The sequence below is a fragment of the Cinclus cinclus genome, chromosome 1 (assembly GCF_963662255.1).
Source record: "Cinclus cinclus chromosome 1, bCinCin1.1, whole genome shotgun sequence".
NCBI classification, from domain to species: domain Eukaryota; kingdom Metazoa; phylum Chordata; class Aves; order Passeriformes; family Cinclidae; genus Cinclus; species Cinclus cinclus.
The window spans coordinates 88,478,242-88,500,423 of NC_085046.1; the positions used below are offsets into that span (position 1 = coordinate 88,478,242).

The 22,182-nt window shown below is 36.9% G+C and overlaps 1 protein-coding gene across 1 annotated transcript in view; it reads right to left on the bottom strand.

The window, feature by feature from the left end:
• The window catches only part of LPCAT1 (lysophosphatidylcholine acyltransferase 1), a 59,244-nt gene that overhangs the window by 12,484 nt on the left and 24,578 nt on the right, over nucleotides 1-22,182 (bottom strand). The window contains exons 7-10 of the mRNA XM_062500253.1: nucleotides 20,569-20,603; nucleotides 18,008-18,062; nucleotides 14,564-14,646; nucleotides 3,970-4,095 (exon numbers count right to left, since the gene is read on the bottom strand). Of these exons, the coding sequence (XP_062356237.1) occupies nucleotides 3,970-4,095; nucleotides 14,564-14,646; nucleotides 18,008-18,062; nucleotides 20,569-20,603 (299 nt within the window). The remainder of the gene's footprint in view (nucleotides 1-3,969; nucleotides 4,096-14,563; nucleotides 14,647-18,007; nucleotides 18,063-20,568; nucleotides 20,604-22,182) is intronic.

The window sequence follows — 22,182 nt, forward strand, 5'->3', positions numbered from 1 at the left end:
CACTGATAATGCATCCCAGAGTAGCAGCTGAAATGGATTTTAACTGTAGCTTGAGGACAGCTGGCATCTAAATCCTCCCTTGAGATAAGCCCCCACTGACGCAGAATATGTAGTGTAACATTTGTCTCTAAATCAGAGATTTTGTTTGCAATGAATTGTCTCAAAGCTGACCTTCTAGAACTGAGGGAGCACTCATTTGGTGAGTAGGACTCAAGACTTGCAAGATCTCCTCTTCACCAGTAATTGTGCCTGAAAAGCTACAGAAGTCTGAAGGCAAAATCTTGTATGGGAAGTAACACAGCTCACCACAAATGTTGCAGGCATCTTGTGGTTTATGTTTTGCAAATACACAAAGAGATGTAAGGCAATCTCAAAAGGAGTACATGGATCAGTGAGGCAAACTGCTTCCACTTGAGTATGACTGCATTGTACTTCTGGTAATCCAAGGTGGGCTCACTTCCCTCTAGCCCTTCAAAACCACAAAGTAATTAACATGTCAATGATCATAAGCTGCTAAACTGAAATCTTCAGAAGCCAAGTGCCCATCTCATAATAGGTTCTGAACCCGTGTGAAAAGGTTTGAATGTCCCAATTCCTTTACAATTGTTACTTTTAGCCCAATGAAGGCCATAAATTATAGAAAGCCAACAGCAAAAGTCTTCCCCTCATGAAACCATGCTTGTTGGTTTAATAGTTTCCATGCAGGATCTAGGCTTTATGATTCATAAAATCATTTGCTGTTGTGGTGTTTTGCTTGATTTTTTAGGTCAAGCACACTAAAGAGCAATACAAAAGTATTCCTAAATCCATGAAGATGGAAAGGACATTTTTCAAGATTAACAGTTCTGAACATTAAATTCTTCACAGCAAACTTCACAAGGAAAACCAGATCCCTGAAGGTATAATACTTTACAGCGTAATTATCACTATTTTTAGCAAATAAGCTAGTTTTAGCTATATTTGACTATTTCGTTTCTTGCATGCTGGGAACCTGCAAAAAACCTTCTAGAGTCTCAGAGAGCTGGGAGAACAACTGGATCTTGTAGCTAGCTACTGTAAACTGCAAGCACAAAGATATGTGCCCTAAGCCAGAAAAGCACAATACATTGAGTTTTGTGTCTGCTGATGTACTTCTGTGCAACTTCTTGCCATCACAGAGCAAGTATACTGAAAAAGTGTAAAACTGACTTTCTTGAATACTCTTGGTACACCCTGCCTTGAACCACAAAAGCAGGGGCTACCATGGTTTGCATTTGCTGTCATACCTGACCGATGATCACCTCCTGTAGTGGAGAGTATTGCTTTTATCACAAATGCAGATGCTAAACATCATCCAGAGGTTTTTTTTTCTTTGTTACAGATTACCTCTGAGCACTCTGAAGTCACAGCACAGGTAGTTAGCTGTGAGGGTAATTACTTTGGGGGTAGAGTTCTACCTCCAGTCTGGACCACCACTTCAGGCAGGAATGGAGAGCAGAAGTCTGCATTGTAGTATGGATGGTAGAGGTTGTTGAGCAAGAATAGACAGGCACCAGGCCCGAGGTCCTTGCAGATCTTGGTAGCCTACAGCTGCATTGACTAAAAGGATCCTCAACTTGATGAGGCAATATTGAGAATTACAACAAACAGAAGCTTGAAACAAGAGGAGCAAAAAAATTCAAATCAAAACTCCAGGATCTCCTTGCAAGCAACTACCCTAAAGCAGCTCTTAAGAAGTATCTCAAAAATACAGAGAATACACTTAATTAACTGTATTAACACTTCCTGAAGGAGAAGATATCCAAAGAGGTCTTGACTAAGACACAAAATCCAAACAAGTTTCAATGTCGAGAACATAGCAATAGCACAGTTCAAGTAAAAACAGAGATTCACTTAAAACAGTGGGGTAATAAATTACAGAATATATCATCAAATGAAGCAGAAGATTTACAATGTATGAAAAAAAATGAAAGCTATAACATAGACTGCACATAGTTTAACAGTTAGCTCTTTGGTCAGACAAATTATCAGAGTGAAGAGAAACATGACTCCTTGAGTTGTAATGAATGCACAATTTGAGAAGGTAAGTCTATGATCAATTGATCTCATTGATAAAGCAGTCATTTTATCACAGAGTTTGGTACAAGCCAGCTGTACAGCTCTGTTAACAAAGCCTGAGCTCTTCCTCAGATGAAGCATGAGAACTGACTGCTGTGCCTGCATGGATTCTGGACTGGATCCCATCCAGCTGAGCACAGGCTAAGCAAATTTTACAGACAGCGATAATGAATCCTGTAAACACAAGGTGCACAGAAGTAACTCTTCAGTATAGCAAACAGAGATGTAAGTTGGTTTAAAAAGATCTACACCAAATCTGCCCTACTGAATTTGCCTTACTATAAGAATTTTAAAACTCGGTGTTATCTCAAAAGTATGTCATTACTCAAAAACAAGCACTAAGACTGGATGAAAAATCCATTGTATAAAATTTACTGTTCCAGTTATTTAGGGATGCTAGTGGATGATCATAATGCCTCCCTGGCCTCAAAACCTTTGAATAAACAGCAAAATGACTACATTATCATCAAACGTGCATTAGAGATGAAGTCATATTACAATCTTCATCCAATTGTGACAGAAAAATACCATCATAATATCCTTCTTATTGGCACATGCCCAAATTCAGAGAGGATTATATTTCACCAATGATTAATTGCTCATACCAGAGAGAGAGCTTCTGGGCTGCAGTGAACCTCACTCACAAATGCATGTAATTGTTTCAGAGGCCAAAACAAAAACCTAGAAAAGCATAGTTTGAAAGAACAGCTTTCAATTGAGCAGACAGAAGCCAGACAACTTAACAAGAGGATTAAACCGAATCCCGGGATTATCAACTGCATAAGAGACGTGGGTGGTTGGTTTGTTTGCTTTTCTTCCTCAGTACTGCAAATTCAGAGCCTTTTAAACAAAGTGAGAATCTTTCTTTTCCTTTAGAAGTCTCTCCTATCCTAATGGAAGTTTTTCAGATGGAAGTCCTGACAATATATTAATATATGCTTGTCATCGGAATTCATGATGTGTGCTGTCCTACATTCCTTATTCTCCAACAGAGCTTTTTCTTCTTTATTTTAACTTATGCACACAAGACGAAGGAAAAATTAGTGAAAGGAAATAAAATACACAATGGAAGCATTAAACTACACTCTGTACTTTCAGGTGATGAGACAAGTAAATGAAAAAGGGTGTTTGCATATTGAGAGTTAATAGGATGAGGCTGTACATTTAGTTCATGGCTGCTCAATAAGAACTGGAGAAGCAGGAGAAAAATTGGAAAACAGCAGCAAGTTCTACTATTTGGTTTATGTAAATTTCTCAGGTTTGCTGAGGCTTTTTTGAAAAGCAAGCAGGAAATGGCACTATGGGAAGAAGGAAGAGAGAACCCACACTGCACGCACTGACCTACAGCTGCATTAGAAAATCCGTCTGGCAGTGACCTGCTCAAAAGATCAACCACCACCTTGTCCTTCTCAGGAAAGGGTGACCCCTCTGTCCTCACTATTACAAGGTTAATCCAGTCACAAGAAGGCTATTGGCAGCACTTGTTTTCCCTCCACAAATGTCACAGGAAAAGCCAATTGACTCTTAACTGTATCAAATATTAGGAATCCCACAGTACTCCTGATCCTCTTCAGAAAGTGTCTTCTAGCTCAGGAATGAATGTTTCAGACTCACTCTGCTCGCTTGTCAGATGGAAAATAAGAAATTTACAACCTACTCTACTCACTAGGATTCAGAGGTGCTGCTTCCAAATGAAGTACAGTATTGTTTTAATTTTATAATGGTGTTTCCTTGATTGTATGATGGCAACATTCCATATATACTCTTTATATATACTTTAATAAATGCAATACTGTCACATGATGGGAAAACTGTATAAACATAGATATATAATAAAGATGCACCTTACATATAAATATTGTATATGCTCACCCAAGACTTCTCACAAGCTTTGCAAATTCTAAAAGACATGTATCTGAAGGTAGACGGAGCTGTCCTTCAGCCAAAGCCAGCTGACAGTCTTCAAATGTGTAGTCTGTCACTGAAACTCCCAATGCCCTTGAAAAAAACCAAAGAAACACTGTAAACAAGACACTCTAAGAAAATTGACCAGAATAATCACTTCACAGCAAGAAACCCTGTAACAATTATGCTCTCTATTCTGAAAAACTGTAAGGAAGAGCCCATAAAAGTAAGTTTACAGAGAGAGAATGACATATGGTACTCGATCCATTGCAGAGCATCTGCTTTGACTGAAACCACGAAAATATCCAAGAACACAAGGCAAAAATTAGGCAGTGCATAAACTTTCATAGACATAAATTTCATATAAGTAAAGGACTAGGGTTTCAAAATTTCCAATTTAGAACACAAATATATATTTGTTAACAACTGTGTCCAATATTTTCATTAGTGATTTATTAATGTGTTAGTACAATCACCTGAGCAGAAAAGGTATCGCCTTCAGCTAATATTAATATTATACAAAAGACAACATTTGTCATTAAAGAACAGCTAGAATACAACATACAAAACTGAGTTAAACTCTAAGCAAATAAATTATTTTTAAATGTATGACATAAGAAAGGTAGACAAAAAATACTCCCAAGCCTTTAATACACCAAACAATTCAGTATCGGTTTTTGCTTCACTTTTAACTTGATGCACTGTAGTAATTCTAGCACCAAAAGATTATTGATGGAAATCCTGATCTTGTACCTGCCCTGCATTTACTGTGGCAAAGTTGAGAGAAAAAGACATTGAGGTGTGAAAGATACTTTTAAGAATTCAGCATACAAACATAAGCTGCAATAAGCTACTCACCTGCCACATTTTTTATTATACTTGATTTTACTTACTGTAGTAAGGAGTATTATCTCTTTTATGCAGCCTTTTCTAGTTTTATGAAATCTTGACAGATTTTTATTTACTTACCTTCATTCTTTCCATCTCCAGTTTGTCTACCTTACTGCTCACCACCTTTTTCATATGGGGAGTTAATATGCACTAATGGCAAGACAGATGCAAAACCCTGAGGCCCACCATACTAATTTTGGCTTTGATAAAAACTCTGCATTCAATTCTATGCTTTATTATAAATAGTTTGATCTGTAATGGCAGCTATCTCTTACGCAAACAATTTCTGTCAAACAGTCTCTTCCTCAGAATATCATTCCAAGGCCTTTGAATACCAAGGTAAATAACATAAGCCAGTTCTCTTGTGTCCACCAATTAATTATCAAACTTCAGGAATTCTGATATATAGGACATGTACTAAACCTTAAAAAATACCCATATGGTTTTCTCCCTTCTCTTTAAGTCTAAGAAAGTAAGACATTCTGGAAGAACATCTCAGTAATAAATATTCAAGCTCAAAAGTACTAAAAATGGTAAAAAAAGAGATAGTATTTATAAGCTATTTATGCACAAAACAAGCAATTAAAAGGTAATGATCTTGGCTGAATAGCCTTCCCTTTCCTAAGAAGGAACAACAGAGAGAAAAGAACAAAAGGAGAAAGCCAACTAAACCAAATGATTTAGGTACATAGAAAAGTCATATTAAAAGCAGAGTGTTGAAGATTAAATTGCCTCATACTGGTGGTCTAAGCAATTAAATCCAGTTCTTCCAAAATTTTCTCTGCTTCATCTGTTCTTGTTTCATCAATCCACTCCCCCTAAGAAGTGTTCCAGCAGCATTCGTAAATCAGTAAACCAACCTTTATGGAATGGACAAGATTCTTCTAATACCTTACCTCACTCGACAGACTTACAGTTAACATAGCAACAAATGTGCAAGATACAGATGAAAAGCTCCCCCATGCTGTGGGGATTTAAATCCAAGTTCAACCTGACTTAGATATCAGGTATTGTAACCATGTTTTATAGTATTCAATATAGTATTGTATTATACAAGATGAAATCACTGGTATTTTACAATCCAAAGTCAATTTTCGTCAAAAGAAGAAAAAGGAGTGGATAAAAGAAGTAGAGTCTATCCAGCCAGCTGAGATTACTTCCTATTCCCCTCTTTTGTACCAACTGTGCACTCAATCATCCCTACAAATATCCATGCCAATGCTCTCCAGCAAGGACATGCTACAGGCAGTACTACCCAGAGCAGTTCCATAGAAGAATGGGGCAATAAAAAAAGATCTAGTACAGCCAAGCACATTACACCAAAATTCATCAGTTCTCCAGGCCACACTAGGTACAGCATGTAACAGAAATATAGGAACGTACAGGCGATCAGATGAAGCACAGGGGAACTACATGCAAAAGGAAGCTTGTTAAAAATAAGCTGGGAAACTGAAAAAGTGTTCCTCTGTTGGACATATTAGGGAATCAGGAGAAGTGGTAAGACAAATTCTGAAAGGACAAAAAAAAAATTAGTGTCATTGAAACTGACTTAAAGTGGCAATTAAAATAAAGAGACTTCAAACAAACAAAAGAAACCCAAGTATTCTCTCAAGGGAAACACAGCAGATGGACAAGTTAAAACATAACCATAAGGTGGCAAGCCAAAGCAAGAAACAATAGCTTGTTAAAACCAAAAGCAAGATGCTTTTCCAACACATCAAAAGAGAGATGACTAAGAAAGATCAGGGCACTCAACCTGAGGGGAGGGTTGAAGCCTGACTGCCAGCCAAGTAGCAATGCCAAATTTAAATAACTGCTAAAAATGGTCCCTGAATATACTGAAGGAACCTAGCCAAAGAAGAATTTAAAAAAATCCAAAACAAACAATCAACAAAAAAAAAAAAAAAAATCAAAACCAAACCTAAGATACAAAATAAATTCCAAACAAAAGCCAAGGTCATTTCAGACTCAGTCAAACCTTAAGGGGAAAACACAACCTGCATTTTTTTATAGCTTTGTGTACCCCTTATAAAAGAGGTGGTAGTTGGGTCAGACCTATTGCTATGAGTAAAGGGAAATCCCCACTATAATTAACACCTACATGTGTGTTCCACGTCAACACATAGACAAAAATGGGATTCAGAAAGACAAAAACAGCTTTTCTTGTTCACCTGTTGCAATTTTCAAGCTTCTGTACTTAAAAGACAAACAAATGAACTTAAACAGGGTACATATACATCCAGACTGTCACAATAACAAAGTTCAGAAACAAGGAAGGAAAGAAACACTTCTCCTCAAAGCAAAGTTCAATCATAGAATCAGTCAAGGCCAGATAAAGTTCAAGGGGCTCTTGAGTTCAGAAGAAAAATCACAAGTTTGTATAAGACTAGCTTAAAGAACTTTGATTTCAGCTCAGAATGTTGAAGAAACTGAAGGTGGGGAACATATAAAATTCATTATTCATAATAAGACTAGTGAATTTTTTAATGTCTTATAATTAAGCCTGGCATATTAGAGTTCACTGTAAGGCCTTGGTACAACTGCAGCTCACAGGATTTTCTACAGAACTAGCAATCAAACTATTCTAACTTATCCTCCAGGGCAATCTTTTTCTACTTCAACTCGGAAAAAAAGATAATCTCAATTTGAGACAAATCGCATGTACAACCCCATATTTTTAACAAAGTAAAAATAAAACAATTTTTCCTGTATCTTCATTTGAAAGCATTTCCCCTCTTTTCTTCAAACTACCTGTGCTTTCACACTCAGTTAATATGAGCTTAGCTTTTTAAAAAGTCCAGCAGATTTGTATGGCCTGACATGGATGTCTGGCTTGACATTCCTTGAGACTTTCTCCTTCCCTCTACAAGATGCTGGCTATTTACCCACCATGATATCACACTACATAAAGTTTCAAAATCGGCAAGTTGCTTGAAAATAATAAACTCAAATGAAACAAAACCCCAAAGGCTTTCCTGCAAACCCAGTCTGTTAAACACAACAACTGTACTTGTTATATCCTGGTGTCTTACACCAAACAGCTCCCCATGTCTAACATTTATGCAGTCATAATATAAGATGAATTATTAACATCCTCATTTTCTGCATACCAATCCACTGTGCATGCAAAATGCCAAACATAAATCACAATGTGACTGCTGGAATATTATGTAAAGTGAAAGAAACTATTACAGGCAATACTGTGACATTCGGAATCTACATTTCAACAAAAACATTCTCAAAATGTTTTACATTGTTCATAAGCAGAACTGTGAACTAATCAAGAGAATATTCCACAGGCTGCTCAAAATAAACCCTTTAAACCAACTCTAATCTCTATCAGGTGCTGAAAACAGGATTCTATCTGACTTGGTATTTTTCCTCATTATCAGCCATTCAGCAAGAAGACATACAAAACACAGTGGACAAACAACTCCAGTTATTAGTAGTCATCTCTACACAAAGTTCCTGAACCAGAGACCTTTTGTACCACTATGTTTTAGAATTAACCACATGTTTTTTACAGTACATCTCAGCTCCAATGAAGTAATTTTAGCTGTCTGGTAATAAATGCCACAATTTTGCACATTTTAAAGACTTACTCCATTTACTTTCAGCTGATCTATTGTTGAGTGCTTTACATCTCTTCTGCTATGAAAATACTTCCTTTAGTATGCTTTTCCAGAACACTGATGATTTTCCTGACCTTCAAAACAACCCTCCACTCTTTTCCCCCATCCTTTTCCCAAGCTGAAGAGCTGCTAACTATTTAATTTTGGAAGGCCAGAGTAGACAGTCCATTTTCTCTCCTCAGACTGCTACTTTGTGACATTCTCCAAGCAAAAGAAGGTCCAGTCATGAGTCTGAAGTTCACATAAGCAATCTATTATCTCATAATGGTTTAATTTTTAGACAGAAGAAGATGCCAACAGCTGTATTTTTGCCTGGTGTTGTTTGAAAATGGGTCCTGTAATTGTTGGTCTTGTAGATTTGCACATCACAGATCTTCAAGGGGTAAAAAACAAAGGAGGTTCTCCTTGTGTTGTCAGCATTCAAAAACCAGCCCAAACCAGAGTGTTGCAAAGTATTACTTAAATTTAAAAAATTTATTCCTTCCTTCAGAAAATAAATGTAGCACGAAGCTGCACAGTTAGCCCTGTTCTGTGACTATGTTCTCCACCTGTCACACTCACAGTATTCACAGAAATGAACAGAGAGCATAATGTATTTCTCATCTCCATTTCTGTATATGGTCTGAAACTCAAGCAATGCACAGAATCTTTAGGGGAAATACCTATGAGATCATGAAGTCCAACCTCTGACTGATCACTGTCTTTTCAACTAAACCATGGTGCCACATCCAGTTTCCTGAACACCTCCCTGGGCAGTCCATTCCAATATTTAACAATACTTTCCACAAAGAAATTCTTCCTGATGTTCAACCTGAACCTCCACTGGAGCATCTTGAGGCCATTTCCTCTCATCTTATCTATCACTGGCTGTGTTTGACAAGAGACCAACCCACAGCTTAGAACAACCTCCTTTCAGGTAGTTACAGAGAGCAGTAAGGTCCCCCTGAGCCTCCTTCTCTCCAGGCTAAACAGCCCCGGCTCCCTCAGCCACTTCTCAAATGATTTACTCTCTAGACCCTTCACCATCAGATGCTTCAAATGGGTTCTTGGTAACTCCAGCACTACAGTAATTCCACTTATACTGATGCTTATGCTTTTGATGGGATAAAAATGCCAAGAAACCAGTTTGGATTTCGAAGTTGTATGCTAAGCATCCAAATAGTACCTGTGCAGAATCACACAAAGAACTCCAGACAGCACAGACACAGAGCAAAACAGTTTTTCCAAAGTTAGATTCAAGAGGCCACTGAATACAACAAATAGCCATGACTCAGACGAGTAAGCTACTGTAAACTCACATTCAGCAACTAACATTATCACATATACTGGCAAAAGACCACATTCTGATGCTATCAGAGCCTGCAAGGAAAAAACCAAACCCTGATTTCGGCTGAGTAGAAGATGACAAAAGGGAAGATGGACACAGATGACTACCTGTAATATTTTTTGCGTTCACCAGCATGCTGAATAAAAGCACTCATTTCTCAAAAGGAAAATGTAATACTCATACATCAAGCTGGCAAGTCAGTGCTTTAACTTTATGACATGCTCCAACATGGGCAAAGTGATTCTGGCAAACACTTGACAAAAAACATCAGGAAGAGAGATGATTCAAGTTCAATGTCTAACATCTTGCACTTTAATAAATTTCAGCATCTACTGTAAATATAAAAGCACATCTTTAAAACTTTCTGTAAGCGAGGAAGAATAAACAAAATTATTGGAAAAATGCAAACTGGACTATGGCATTTTGCTGTATCTATAGGAAGGCTGACTTTCTGGGCTCAACAAAAACGAAACTTCAGAACTTCTGGATAGTGTCATACGTATCATTACAATGCTGAGTTTAACACTCAAAAGATCTAGGAAAACAAAATGCTCAAATCAGGAGTACTGTAAAGATCTTCAGTTCTGATGTGCTTACAGTTCTGAAAAACAAAGGGACAAGGGTGTCTGGTTTCCATCAAGTTTCAGTCTCAACATCTACCACATGCAAAAAAAAAAATTAACAAATTTACAATATTTTGTCTTCCATTTTTTCCCCCAAATTGCACCATCTAACATTCTTCCTTATTTTGAAGATAGTCTTGGAGAGAAACTAAAACTAAATGAAAACAAACTGTGCTTGCATGTTTATAGGTGACCTGTGTGTGGGTCTGTGTATCATCATCTAGTCAGCTTGTGTTTGTAATTATAGGTGAGGTTGCTTTAGACCTGCACAAAGAGCCTGCAGTGCAGATTTTCACAATCATCTGCCTGCACTACCACAGGCTGGTACTGCAGCCAGTGAATGCAGTGAAATAAAATTAATTTTTGCAACTAACTAGAAGCTAAGCTACTGACATACTTCTTTCAAACACATTTGAGTCCTAAAGAACAGCAGGGTAACAAACTTCCTTTCTCCCCCCAAGTGGGAGTAAAAGTTACCTACTTTTTCCTTCAAACAGAATTTCTATACCTTAAACAGTACTTTGATTACAACTAAGATGTCTTTCAGAATACAGTTGCTAATGAAAATTAGGCATTTAAGAACAGTAGCAAATGGGTACAACCCCACAATGAAAAGACTAAAACTAATACATTTCTTTTAGGGAAAATACTGCAAATAAACCACAAAACAAATCACTTTCTAAGTAGCTTCAGTAAATTAGGAACTGTGATGCAGCAAAAAAAAAAAAAAAAAAGGTAAAACTGGATAAAAAGGTTGCAATTGATACAGCTAAGAAGCATAAGACTTTTTAAAGCATAAGACAAAATACAAAAAAATAACACAACTACTAGCTAAGGACAGCAAAATTGTCATCAGGCAACAAAAACCTCTCATGTGCAATACTTTACATTGGGAAACAATTAGACGACATATCTTATGAATAAAAGCAAGTATTTCCTAAAGCTCTACGAGTGATAAAGATACTTCCTCTACCACCGGGAATTTTTTAGAAATAAATACATGTGATGGCAAGGTCAGGTGATTTGTTCCTAATAGTTCTGGAAAAGCTGGGATTGAAGTCTCAAGTGGCGGACAATTTTACAACTTAACATAGCTCCAGTAAATTCTTACTTATTAATTCAAAGATAAAAAAACTCCAAAAAACAACATGGACCAAAAAGTTTGACACTCAAGTAGAAAATATATAGAAGAGACTGTAGAACTCAATAAATTAACAGACCAAAACAACCCATGTTGACTACCATCAACGTAAGATGATAATAGCTTATGCATATAAAGAGCAAAATGATGATTTTGCTTAAGCAATACAAAAGTGAGGTAATATTTCTCTACGTGACTTACTAGTAGGGTGGTTTCAGAATTTTGTTAGAGCAATAAAGAACACAAGAAGTGAATTAAAGCTCAGAACAGCACACTTTATTGATTTTAAAGAGAACCGGCTGGGACTGCCACCATATTTAAAAGCACTCAACATTTCCCGTGATTTGAAAGTGACTCTAAACACAGCTCCTGATAGGATGTTGTGGGGGACACAGGCACTGACTAAACTGAGTAGGAGTCAGAACAAGGCCAGAAAGAGCAAACAAGACAACCTCACTCAAAAACAGGTTGTATGAGAAAATAAAATGTAAAGCATATTGTTAAGGTATAAGTAGGGACCATATTTTAAACAGCAGATTAATCTATTCTGCATATACCTTTTGTGCAAATTAAGAAAATGACCTCAAGGATGGCAAGCATGCTCAGCAGCAGTGGCTATTCTGTAGGAGTAATTCCAGTTCTGATAACACAGGCACACTTTGGATCTCAATTTTTGGGCAAGCCAATTTGTCCAATGTACAAGAAACTCATGTCCTAAAGCAAACCTCTGAATGACAGCATCTCCTCAACAAAACAGCTCGTGTTCACTTATCTATATATAAGTTGAGTATCTGGAGACCACCATCACTCACATCTATGGCCACCCACAGAAAGCAGCAGATACAGACTTGCTGCCAAATGCTTTGTTCGGAGCTAAACAGAAGCTGTTCACAAATCAAAATATCTCGAAGGCACACCATTTCAAGAGCAGAAACTGTATCTATTGCTGCACTCAGCAATTTCTATCAACTCCCTCTGAAATCAAGAGCAACACACAAGGTTTCCACAACACTGGTTCTAGACTCACATCACATTTTTACCTGGTAGTGTCATCTTTGATGCTGTAAAATATCCAGTAGAATTAGACTCTTCAGCCAGAGAAATACGATGTGCAGGAGGAGTAAGCAGACACCTAAATAGATCCCAAAAGGGCCTCTTGAAAACAAGATGCTACACGGCCACTGACTCAATCCTCAAGAAAAGCAAGACTAATCTAGATGAAGCAGTAATATTGTCCTTTATCCAGCAACACAGAGTGCAATGCTAGCACCAAACAGCATCCAAGGTACTTGAGTTGGAATTGCTACAGCTCCAGAACAGCCTTGACAGCATTTGAGCTGGAATCTCCCATACCAAAAGCTGCATGAATAAACTGGGAAAATCTGGAGAACTGACACAAGAAGAAGGCACCTGGAAGTGGTCAGAAATAAATAATTTTTAACTATGTTGATGTTAACTGGTCTACAGTTAATCTGTGGTACCCAGGCATCATTTTCATTCCTATTTGCATTTTAACTTCAAAACTTTGATATCCAAACACATTTGTTTTCTATTCACATCAACACAGCACCTACAGCCCCTGCTTCATCCCAAAGCAAGTCTTTTTCAACATCACTCATTCTGGCAGTCTTCCTGTTAGATCTGCATTCCTCTTCTGTGACCACAAATACTTAATTCTTCAGGGCTGGGAGGGAGAAACAATCACATCTTTCCTCCTAAGTGCACTTAGAACTTGCAACATGCCACGTGTCATAAACTTCTGTAGGCTTTCAAAATTCTTCCTTGTAGCACACAATCCCTGTTACCTGATTGGAGGAGAGCTCAGAATGAAGATTTAGTAACCTGGCCCTTCTACACAAAGTCTGAGGACAACACTTGCCAGGTGATGGTCTTTAAGTAACAACAGAAGTCTTTGAGGCCAGTGCCTCAGATTTTTGACTCCAAGACAGGATGATTCAAATAGGTCCTTTTGTTCTTTTCTCTTGTGAGGAATGTCCCTTTGTACAATGGATCTATTGTTATATTATTGTCCCAACATCCTTAAAGAAACTGGGTTCAACCAGACAAGAATTCTCAGTTGCAACCTACAAATTGGCCTTTGGCTTAAATCAGAAACTAGGAAACAGAAGAGAAGTTACACAAAGGAAATTACGATTTCACAAGTTCTTTCAAAATCAGGATTAGGAAGATACATAAACCTCTCAAGAGTTAATAATGACCACAGGCCCAAGGGCTCAATGCAAATATGGAAAAGAGTTATCTACTGAGGAATGGAAGATTTACTGAAAGGACAAAAAAGAAATGAAAAACACATTAATAAAAATGAAACAAAAGAGTGAAAGTATTAAATGCCTTTATTACACCCTACAGACAAGTGTTTCTACTGTTACCACATTAACATTAACTTCAATTAATTTGCATTGTATCAGTCCCCTGTTTCCAATGGAAGTAAAGTCATTTCACTGTGCTTTACTGTTTGAAATAGCCACAGGCTAACAATAATTACATGAAACTATTCTTAACTTCATTAAAACCATCACAGCTTAAAATGCAACCCAAATAGCACAAAATTCAGGTACATTACCTTTCCTAAAATTCAACCATATCCTTCCCCCAAAATACTGAATACCCACTGGAGCAAGCAGAACTGGCTTGTTATATGAAGGCATGTTGAAAAAAAAAAACAAAAAACAAAACACAAAAACCAAAACAACAAACCAAAAAAAAATTTCCAAACCCATCAATTCCTACAGTTCTTGCTGTATTTGTGGCTCCCTGACCCCCTTGGAGGGGAAAGTAACTGCTATGTAAGAGGTCTTGCAGACACTCCTGCAGACTACAAGGCTCTTTGTAGGCAGACAACCACACTGACTTGATTTTATGATCTTTTCTTCAGTCTAAACTTAAAATCACACATTATTTTCATGGAGAACTGAAACATACTTACTCTGCCATTACACGTCTGACGTTACTGGCGTATAACACTGGATTTTTTCTCTCTTCTTCTGAAGGAGTATACACGGGTAGAAACTGCATACAGAGAACTGAATTATACCAAAAATATTTAACATTTTAAACAATCTCTCACAGCACTATGGTGAAAATTGCATACAGTTTGTTGTTACTCACAAAATTATAATAAGACTATAGAAAATAATAAAAAATAAACTTTTCAATGCTTAAGTATATGTCATAATTCTAGAAATTCATGTAACATTGACTCTGCTCATTTCTTTACCTCATGGAAACCAAGCAGAGTTTTATCTTAATTTCCTAAGCGGGACTTAAGAGTTTGACATCAGGTATTTACTGTTCCCCCTGCACATTTTGAAATCATGTATTGCTGCCTAACATACGGAGGAGTGTTTTTATTTTCTGCTATTGGCTGTTTTGAATTTTTTTTCCCTTCAAACTGGACATCAGCCATTAACACTCCACTGAAAGAAAAAAATCTAAATGAATGCAGATGACCGGAGAACTACAAAACAGTTGATGTTGGAAAGTGGAAAATTAAACCAGAACTGCTGGAGGCTCACAACAGAAAGAGCAGCTTTCAGAATGGCATAGCCTACATTAAAATATCTTCCAGTGTTTTAAGCTGTTTTTAAGTGTCCATTGAAAAATTACATAAGCCCCAAGATCATGGCCAGTCTCACCAATAAAAACCTTCAAAACATTTCGTTCTGCCAAGTAACTAACTCCTCAGATGGGAGGAACAAGAGGGGAGTACTCTGATCACCACTCCTACTCAGTACCAGACAGACAACTCTCTTTGTAGCGCAGCACAGTGAGATAATTTATGCACTAAGTGAGCAAAATGCTTACAATCTTGTGTAAAGCCTCTGAATTAGAAAAAAAGCTGCAAGAAGTTTAGTTGCAGTACATATAGTTACCTATGGGTAGGGAAAGTAGGAATTATGATCCAGAAATTTCACACTCATCTTTAAAACAGAGACTAACAACTGGGTAAAGTTCTTAGTCTCTATTTTAAAGTTTAAAATTTCAGCAAATACTTCTCAATCGTGAAGCTAGCTGTGTTTTTAAAATCACATAACAGTATGATCAACTGTACCTAAACACTGCCATTAGACATTCATCTGTAACAGACAAATAATGAATTTATTCTGAGTTCTGCTGGAGTTTTCCATATGCAGCTGAAAACATGACTCCTGTCTTCTAGGTTTACATTACAAGCAGGTACACCAGCCTCATCTAATATACAAAACCACAAAGACTGTGAAGTTAACAGAGATGGAAAGACTGTTCCTTCAACTTCCGAACCTCATTCTATTTATTTGTGTTGCAAAGGGCTATTAAGTAATTTGTCCAAACACAGGAGAAGTTTGAATGAGGTGATTTCAGAGGTGTTATACATGTCTGCCTAACTCGACATAAATAGCGTAATAATTTCAACATGACTAACAAAACTAAGAGAAGAACTCTCAGCTGCTGCAGACTGTCCTGGATGTATGAACACTGAAGTTCACAGGTCAGTAAAACAAACAGACAAGAGCCAAAACAAAACTACACGTGCAGATGATCATATATCCTTTCTTCTTCACAACATTGCCAGCATGCCAGTTCTAAGTACAGGATGGATGGATGGGCCAATATTTACAGAAACCTATTATAAAACCTGCATAGATGCTCGCTTCTCAATACACACACAATATGCCAGAACATATATGCAGAGAAACCCAGACTAGCTAACTTTGGATCCTGATTGCTGGCTGTTAAATCTTACTGGCTATTATTTACATAAAAAAAGCCACTGAAGTGTTGTTTTGTGAGTTATTGGATCATCAGCACTAACTGTGGTATCCAGCCTGGTAGGTATTTGCCAGTATCTCTGTGTTGATGGAACAGAGCAGGAATATCAACCAACAAGCTTCAGAGACCAGGAGAAAAGTATGACTTTGAACACAGAACAATTAATTTTTCCTATATGTTACTAGTCTTCACTGCACTTCCTTACAAAAACAAATTCAACAAGTAGCTCTCAAATACTCTGCCTCATACCTAAGAGCAACCTTGCAGACGGGTCTGCTCCTCTATTCTCTGCCAATTCCTGCTTTAGGATGGAGTATTTCCGAAGGTCAGTAGACAGTTTGCTTCCCCACCCCCCCCAAGAACTACCAAAGCTCATAGCTTCTTATACAAGATCTATAAGAGCTACAGAAACTCAACATCTGCTAGCAGCTGCTGCCTCAAAAAGCAAAAAAGCTTAGCAGTGCTCACTCCTGTGTGAAAGAACCCATTTTACATCCTTAGGGCAGAATACCATGCTCCTGAGAAAGGGTAAAAATCCTGCCAGCCAGCTGGTTTGTCTTAGCCCTGCAAGAGGTAGTTCACTCCCTGGCCCTTCTACAAAACACAGGCCACCATTCTGGAAATCACATTTGTTTTTCATCCAACTAAATTGGTAACAAAAACCATAAATTTCTACAACATATACAACTATTTGAGTGGCTGGTATTCTGCACATCCTTCAATTCTGAGAATAACTGATTGCAAAAATAAGCAAACACAGCAATGACAAGTTCAGTGATTAGCATTCAATATATGTTACTATTGTAACACAGTGTATGTAAACATGCAATACTTCTTCCTACAGATTTACCCTGCCATCAGTTCCATCTGTCAGAGCTAAATAGCTGCTTCATTATTCAAAATGCAAAAGAATTGCAGAACATCTGTCAAATATCCTATGTAACACTTCTCAAATATTGTAATTGTCCACAAAAACGTGGACATATCATTACTCTGTTTAAAATGCATAAGGACAAGCTGAAAGGAAAGGCTGTAATTGTTTGCATGTTTTCACTACAATAGTCTTCAGCCTTAAAATTACAATATTTTCCTCAAAACAAAGTTAAGAACATAGACAGGTTTTCTTTGTGTTTTCCAATTTACATTCTGAACAGTACAGACTAATAAAAATATTAGCCAGACATTAAATAACTCACATGGCCTATAAAAAAGCACCTACAACTTTTTTCTACAAGACAGTCCTTAGTTTGTACATCAGCAATTACACACTTGAATGTCTAACACTGAATGTCTAACAAAGTTGGTACACTACTTGAAACAGCAATCAGGCCATTAGAAGACAAGAAATTTGTTCACAAAGACTCTTTAAACTGAGCCAGAAATTTATCTACTCAATTCAGAGCAGTAATAAAGTCTGATGCCAACTGAAAAACTATTTTGCTATTCCATTTTTAAATTGTATTTTCAAATACAGAAGCCATTTGTCTAAAATACATGTGGTATCTTAACCTGTTTTTACAGACATACCTACAAGATTCGAATGCAAACTTTTACAACAAAATTAAGTACAATATTATGTATTCTGCAACTACTCCAACACACTGGAGTTTTTTTTACTGACCTCAATTTCCACGGAATTGTGAAACTGACATAAAGTAAGCCACAGAATTTCAAACCTAAGAGGGGAACAAGATAGGGAAGGATGGAGGAAAAAAAAATTTAGTGAAACTATAATACATTATGCTCCAAAGTATTCGCATAGCATCCTACTTGTAGGTATGATCATCTTCAGATAAAAATTAACAGAAAAGGCTTTGAAAGTACTTCCACATATTACATTCTGTAAGGTGGAACAAAAGTAGTTTACACTGAATTGGCATCTTAAAAAACAGTCAGAAAGAGCAAGACAAGCAGTGAAAGGTAACATATGCATAACGTGTTAAAGGAAGAACAAGTCTGTTTCAGAAAAATGCTGTCTTCAGCACAGAGTTGTCAAGATTAATTATGTAACCACTGAGATTTTATCATTACCTCAGTTTGGAATCAAAGTTCATTATACTTCCAAAGCCTGTTAATGAAATGCAGTACCTGTGTTTTAATAGCCTAAGATACAAGATAACTGGAATCAACCTGACCTTAGAAGGCATTAAGATTCAAATCCAGGAAAGGATTTAGTAAAGCTAAATTAGGGAGCAGTGTCAAGTAGCCACATTTTCATACAGTACCTAGGTAGTTACAGCAGTCAATCATTGTGTGGGGATGTCTGGTCAAAATCCTCTTACACAGATAAAGTGCAGTTCCTAGAAGCAAAACCCTGCTCATTTTGTTACACATGCAGGGCTGCAAAACATTTTCACCCCCGTTCGATCTTATTGAGTTTCCAACACATTAGAGCAAAGAAAAGAATCAGGAACAACAATGGAGACTGCGATTTGAAGTTTAGGTCCCTGACAGAAACACAAAAGTCTGGTTTCTAGGTCCGTGTTCAAGGGCATTAAAACCCCCCAGTAAACTACAAGTAAACTTTTCTCTCTGTCATCGCTGTAATCCTCAAAGATTAAAACCTGAATTTAAATAAAAATTTAAAACTGATAGAACCCGTACCTAACTCAACTACTGTCATTCTTTGTTTTCAAGGTAGACTCAGCTGATCTGCTCTGAATACTGTCAAAGCAGTAAAAACATAACTTTCAGTGATTGTAAGAACATGTTTAAGTTTGCATGTGACAAGCTGTCAAACCATCTGACAGGCTACAGCACCTTTAAATAAACAGAATACTCCTAGATACAGAAACATTTCCAGATTATGTTTTGGCTAACACTAAATACGTTTGCTGAGAAAAGAAAGCCTGTTATCAGTCTTAATAGCATTTTCTGTTAAGACATCACAAATACATTTTAGGTCACCCCAGAGAATTAATCCTAATTAAGCCAAGCTGTAATTTAAACTGACCCAGTCAATTAGTATAACATCACATGCTGCTGCAGATTCTGATTCAGCTTTCATTTAATTTAACATTATTAGCAGAGGTCAACACTTCAGAATAAGGGTTTTGTAGACATTATAGTGATCTGAGGCAACACACCTACAAGTCTCTTCCCTCCTCCTCTGTGTTCTTGAGTCCTCAGTTAGGACACTAAAGTGGAAGTAGGCTACTCACCTTTCTCCTCACGGCTGAATTACTTTTTACATGAATTTCAGTGCAAATGCAAAGGAAGAGGTAGGAGCTCATGAGAACAGAAATCCCTTTATGCAGCAAATGCTGCAGTGTCTATTTACGTTTCACACAACCATGGACACTTCTATTTCCAAAACAACAAATTAATTGTAAACTGAACCTTTGGAAGTGACAAATGATTTCCTCAAGTCTCCAAATCATGTCCTTAATTAGACCTGGTTCCTAAGTGCAAAACTTAATTGACAAAATTCTAAATTACTTGAATCTTGGCTAATCCCCATGGTTACCTCACTAGTACTAAAATATAGGATCTCATGTGGGATGTTCAAATAATACAAAGCATTAACCACAGAATCCAACTCCCCTTTACTTAGGGTTCAAAATTTGTTGCTTTAATCTTCCTCTAAACATTGTGGTATTTCTACTCAAATCCCAATGAGAAATTAATGCTAAATTTTTTTTAAACAAGCAAGAACTGCTTTGTTTAATATTTTATATTAAATGAATTTGCTAAAGAACCCCTAGAGTAAGATTTTGTTTAAAAAAAGGGTTTAACTTATATTCAGACAACATAATGGAAAGAGTATCTCCATTTTCTATGACTATTTTCATATTTCTTTGACTATTTTCATGAGATTAGACCTATTTCAAACAATAACCCTAGATTTTATATAGTAAGACATCAAATCAACTTGCAGGCAATAGAATATGTAGAGCAGAAGCAAGTTGTTTTACTTCAGGCACTTGACTAAAAAAATTTTGAAATAAAAATGTAAAATTCATTCTGCAAACCAAGAGAATCATAGCAACAGAAGTACATTGTTTACACTTGGATTCCTCTTAATGACTATTAGTAACTAGAGAATAATAGATAAAGGATAAATTAATGTCAAAGAGTAATCAAATAAGCATCAACTGGTTGACTATACATGCATATAAGTCATATAAACAAAAACTAATTGAAAAAAGCAATGATAAAAGCAATAAAACATTAACCACTTACGCTCCTGGCCCTTGCCATGTCCACGTGATTGTGTCCTAAGAAAAGAAGTGTGACATTTGCAATTAATTACTGGGCTTTCAACTTTTTACATTGCACACAGCATAACTGACAACACAGGGCTAAGAGGTCTTCAAGGAAACTTCTATGCTCTCTTTGCAAAAGTTCTTAACCCTGTTAGGAATCAGCCCATCTTTTATACAGCTATATGGCCAAAATGAAACATGAAGAGAGGACAAATAGCAGCCGAAGAAGTGAACAAGATGCAAATACCAGAAAGGGTACAGAGACCTTTAAAGGAATACATAACAGCAATATGGCAATAAGAGTCATCCCACTTTTAACTAATATTATGAAACAGCACAGGAAAAGAACTGCGCTACTTGGAGATGTGATTTAAGTGTACAAGAAAGAATCTAAAAATCTGGAAATTAGTTCTGTTCTAAATGGGAAAAAGAGTTCAAGTCGTAAGTGTAAGAAAACAGGACTCATTAAAATCAGGTTTCTGAAAGACCTGATCAGAAAGATACTTTTTTCAACCTACTGAACCTGTTCCAGTTCAGTTCTATGCTACCATCCAAACCCATTCTAGAGATTCCAGGTGATCACATGTGCCACATCCATGAAAAATCAAGTCAAACTCAAGTCGTAATAATCATTTAGAGTAAAAGGTCATCAAAAGTAAAAATAAAAGAAAGCAAACTCATCCATAAAGGTGAAAAATGCAATTAATGACAGAGCAACAGCTTGGAGAGTAAGGGCAATATGTCATAAAGATCCACTAAGATTTTAAAACTTGACATTCAACAATTATTTTCAATCAAACAATACAATGCAGGATTAGTCTATTTTGAGGAATCAATTTGACTGAATTTTGATAATTTTATCAAATTATCAATTTATTAAAAACCCCCATCTCTATGTAGTGATCTTTTAGAATGACAGTGTGGATAGTTTTACTGTTGCACTCTTTCTGGCTATTTTGGTATCTCTGGTAACACTGCAAGTAAACACATTATGGGGTTTGCCTCTCCTACAAGGAACTTTCACTACAAACTGTGAGAAACCAGTGTAGATAGCTGATAACTTATCTAGAGACTAGATCTGCCTTATAGAACCAAAGCACTACACATCTCCAACTCAGCTCTCTAAATTCCAACAGCACAGAGGGAGATAAAGAAAAAATGTGATCTCCACGAAGTGTCTGGATCATTGAACAGTGCATAGGTATTTTCAGAATCCAGCCTCATGCTGGCTAGCTGGCAAGTCAAACTCAAGTAAGCCATGTTATCTACCAATAATCCTGCAAGAAATTCCCAATGTGAATGTCACAGTAGACAGGTATGCTTTTCATCAAAACTTCAGGATGCATCAGGGATAATGGCTAGAAATGCTGTCTAGGGGGAAACAGGATTCTCATCTGCAACAGGCAGATTCTTGTTATAGCAGACTCCTACCGGCATAGCCAGTGTCTTTAGGATAGAAACAACAAGCAGATGAACAGAAGTAGGATTTTCCTTAGGTAACTAAGTTGATCTTTTATGTTTATCACAGCTACCAGCTTACACTTCTGGACAACATTCTCTTGGACAGCCTTCTGAGTACACTTTGAAACTC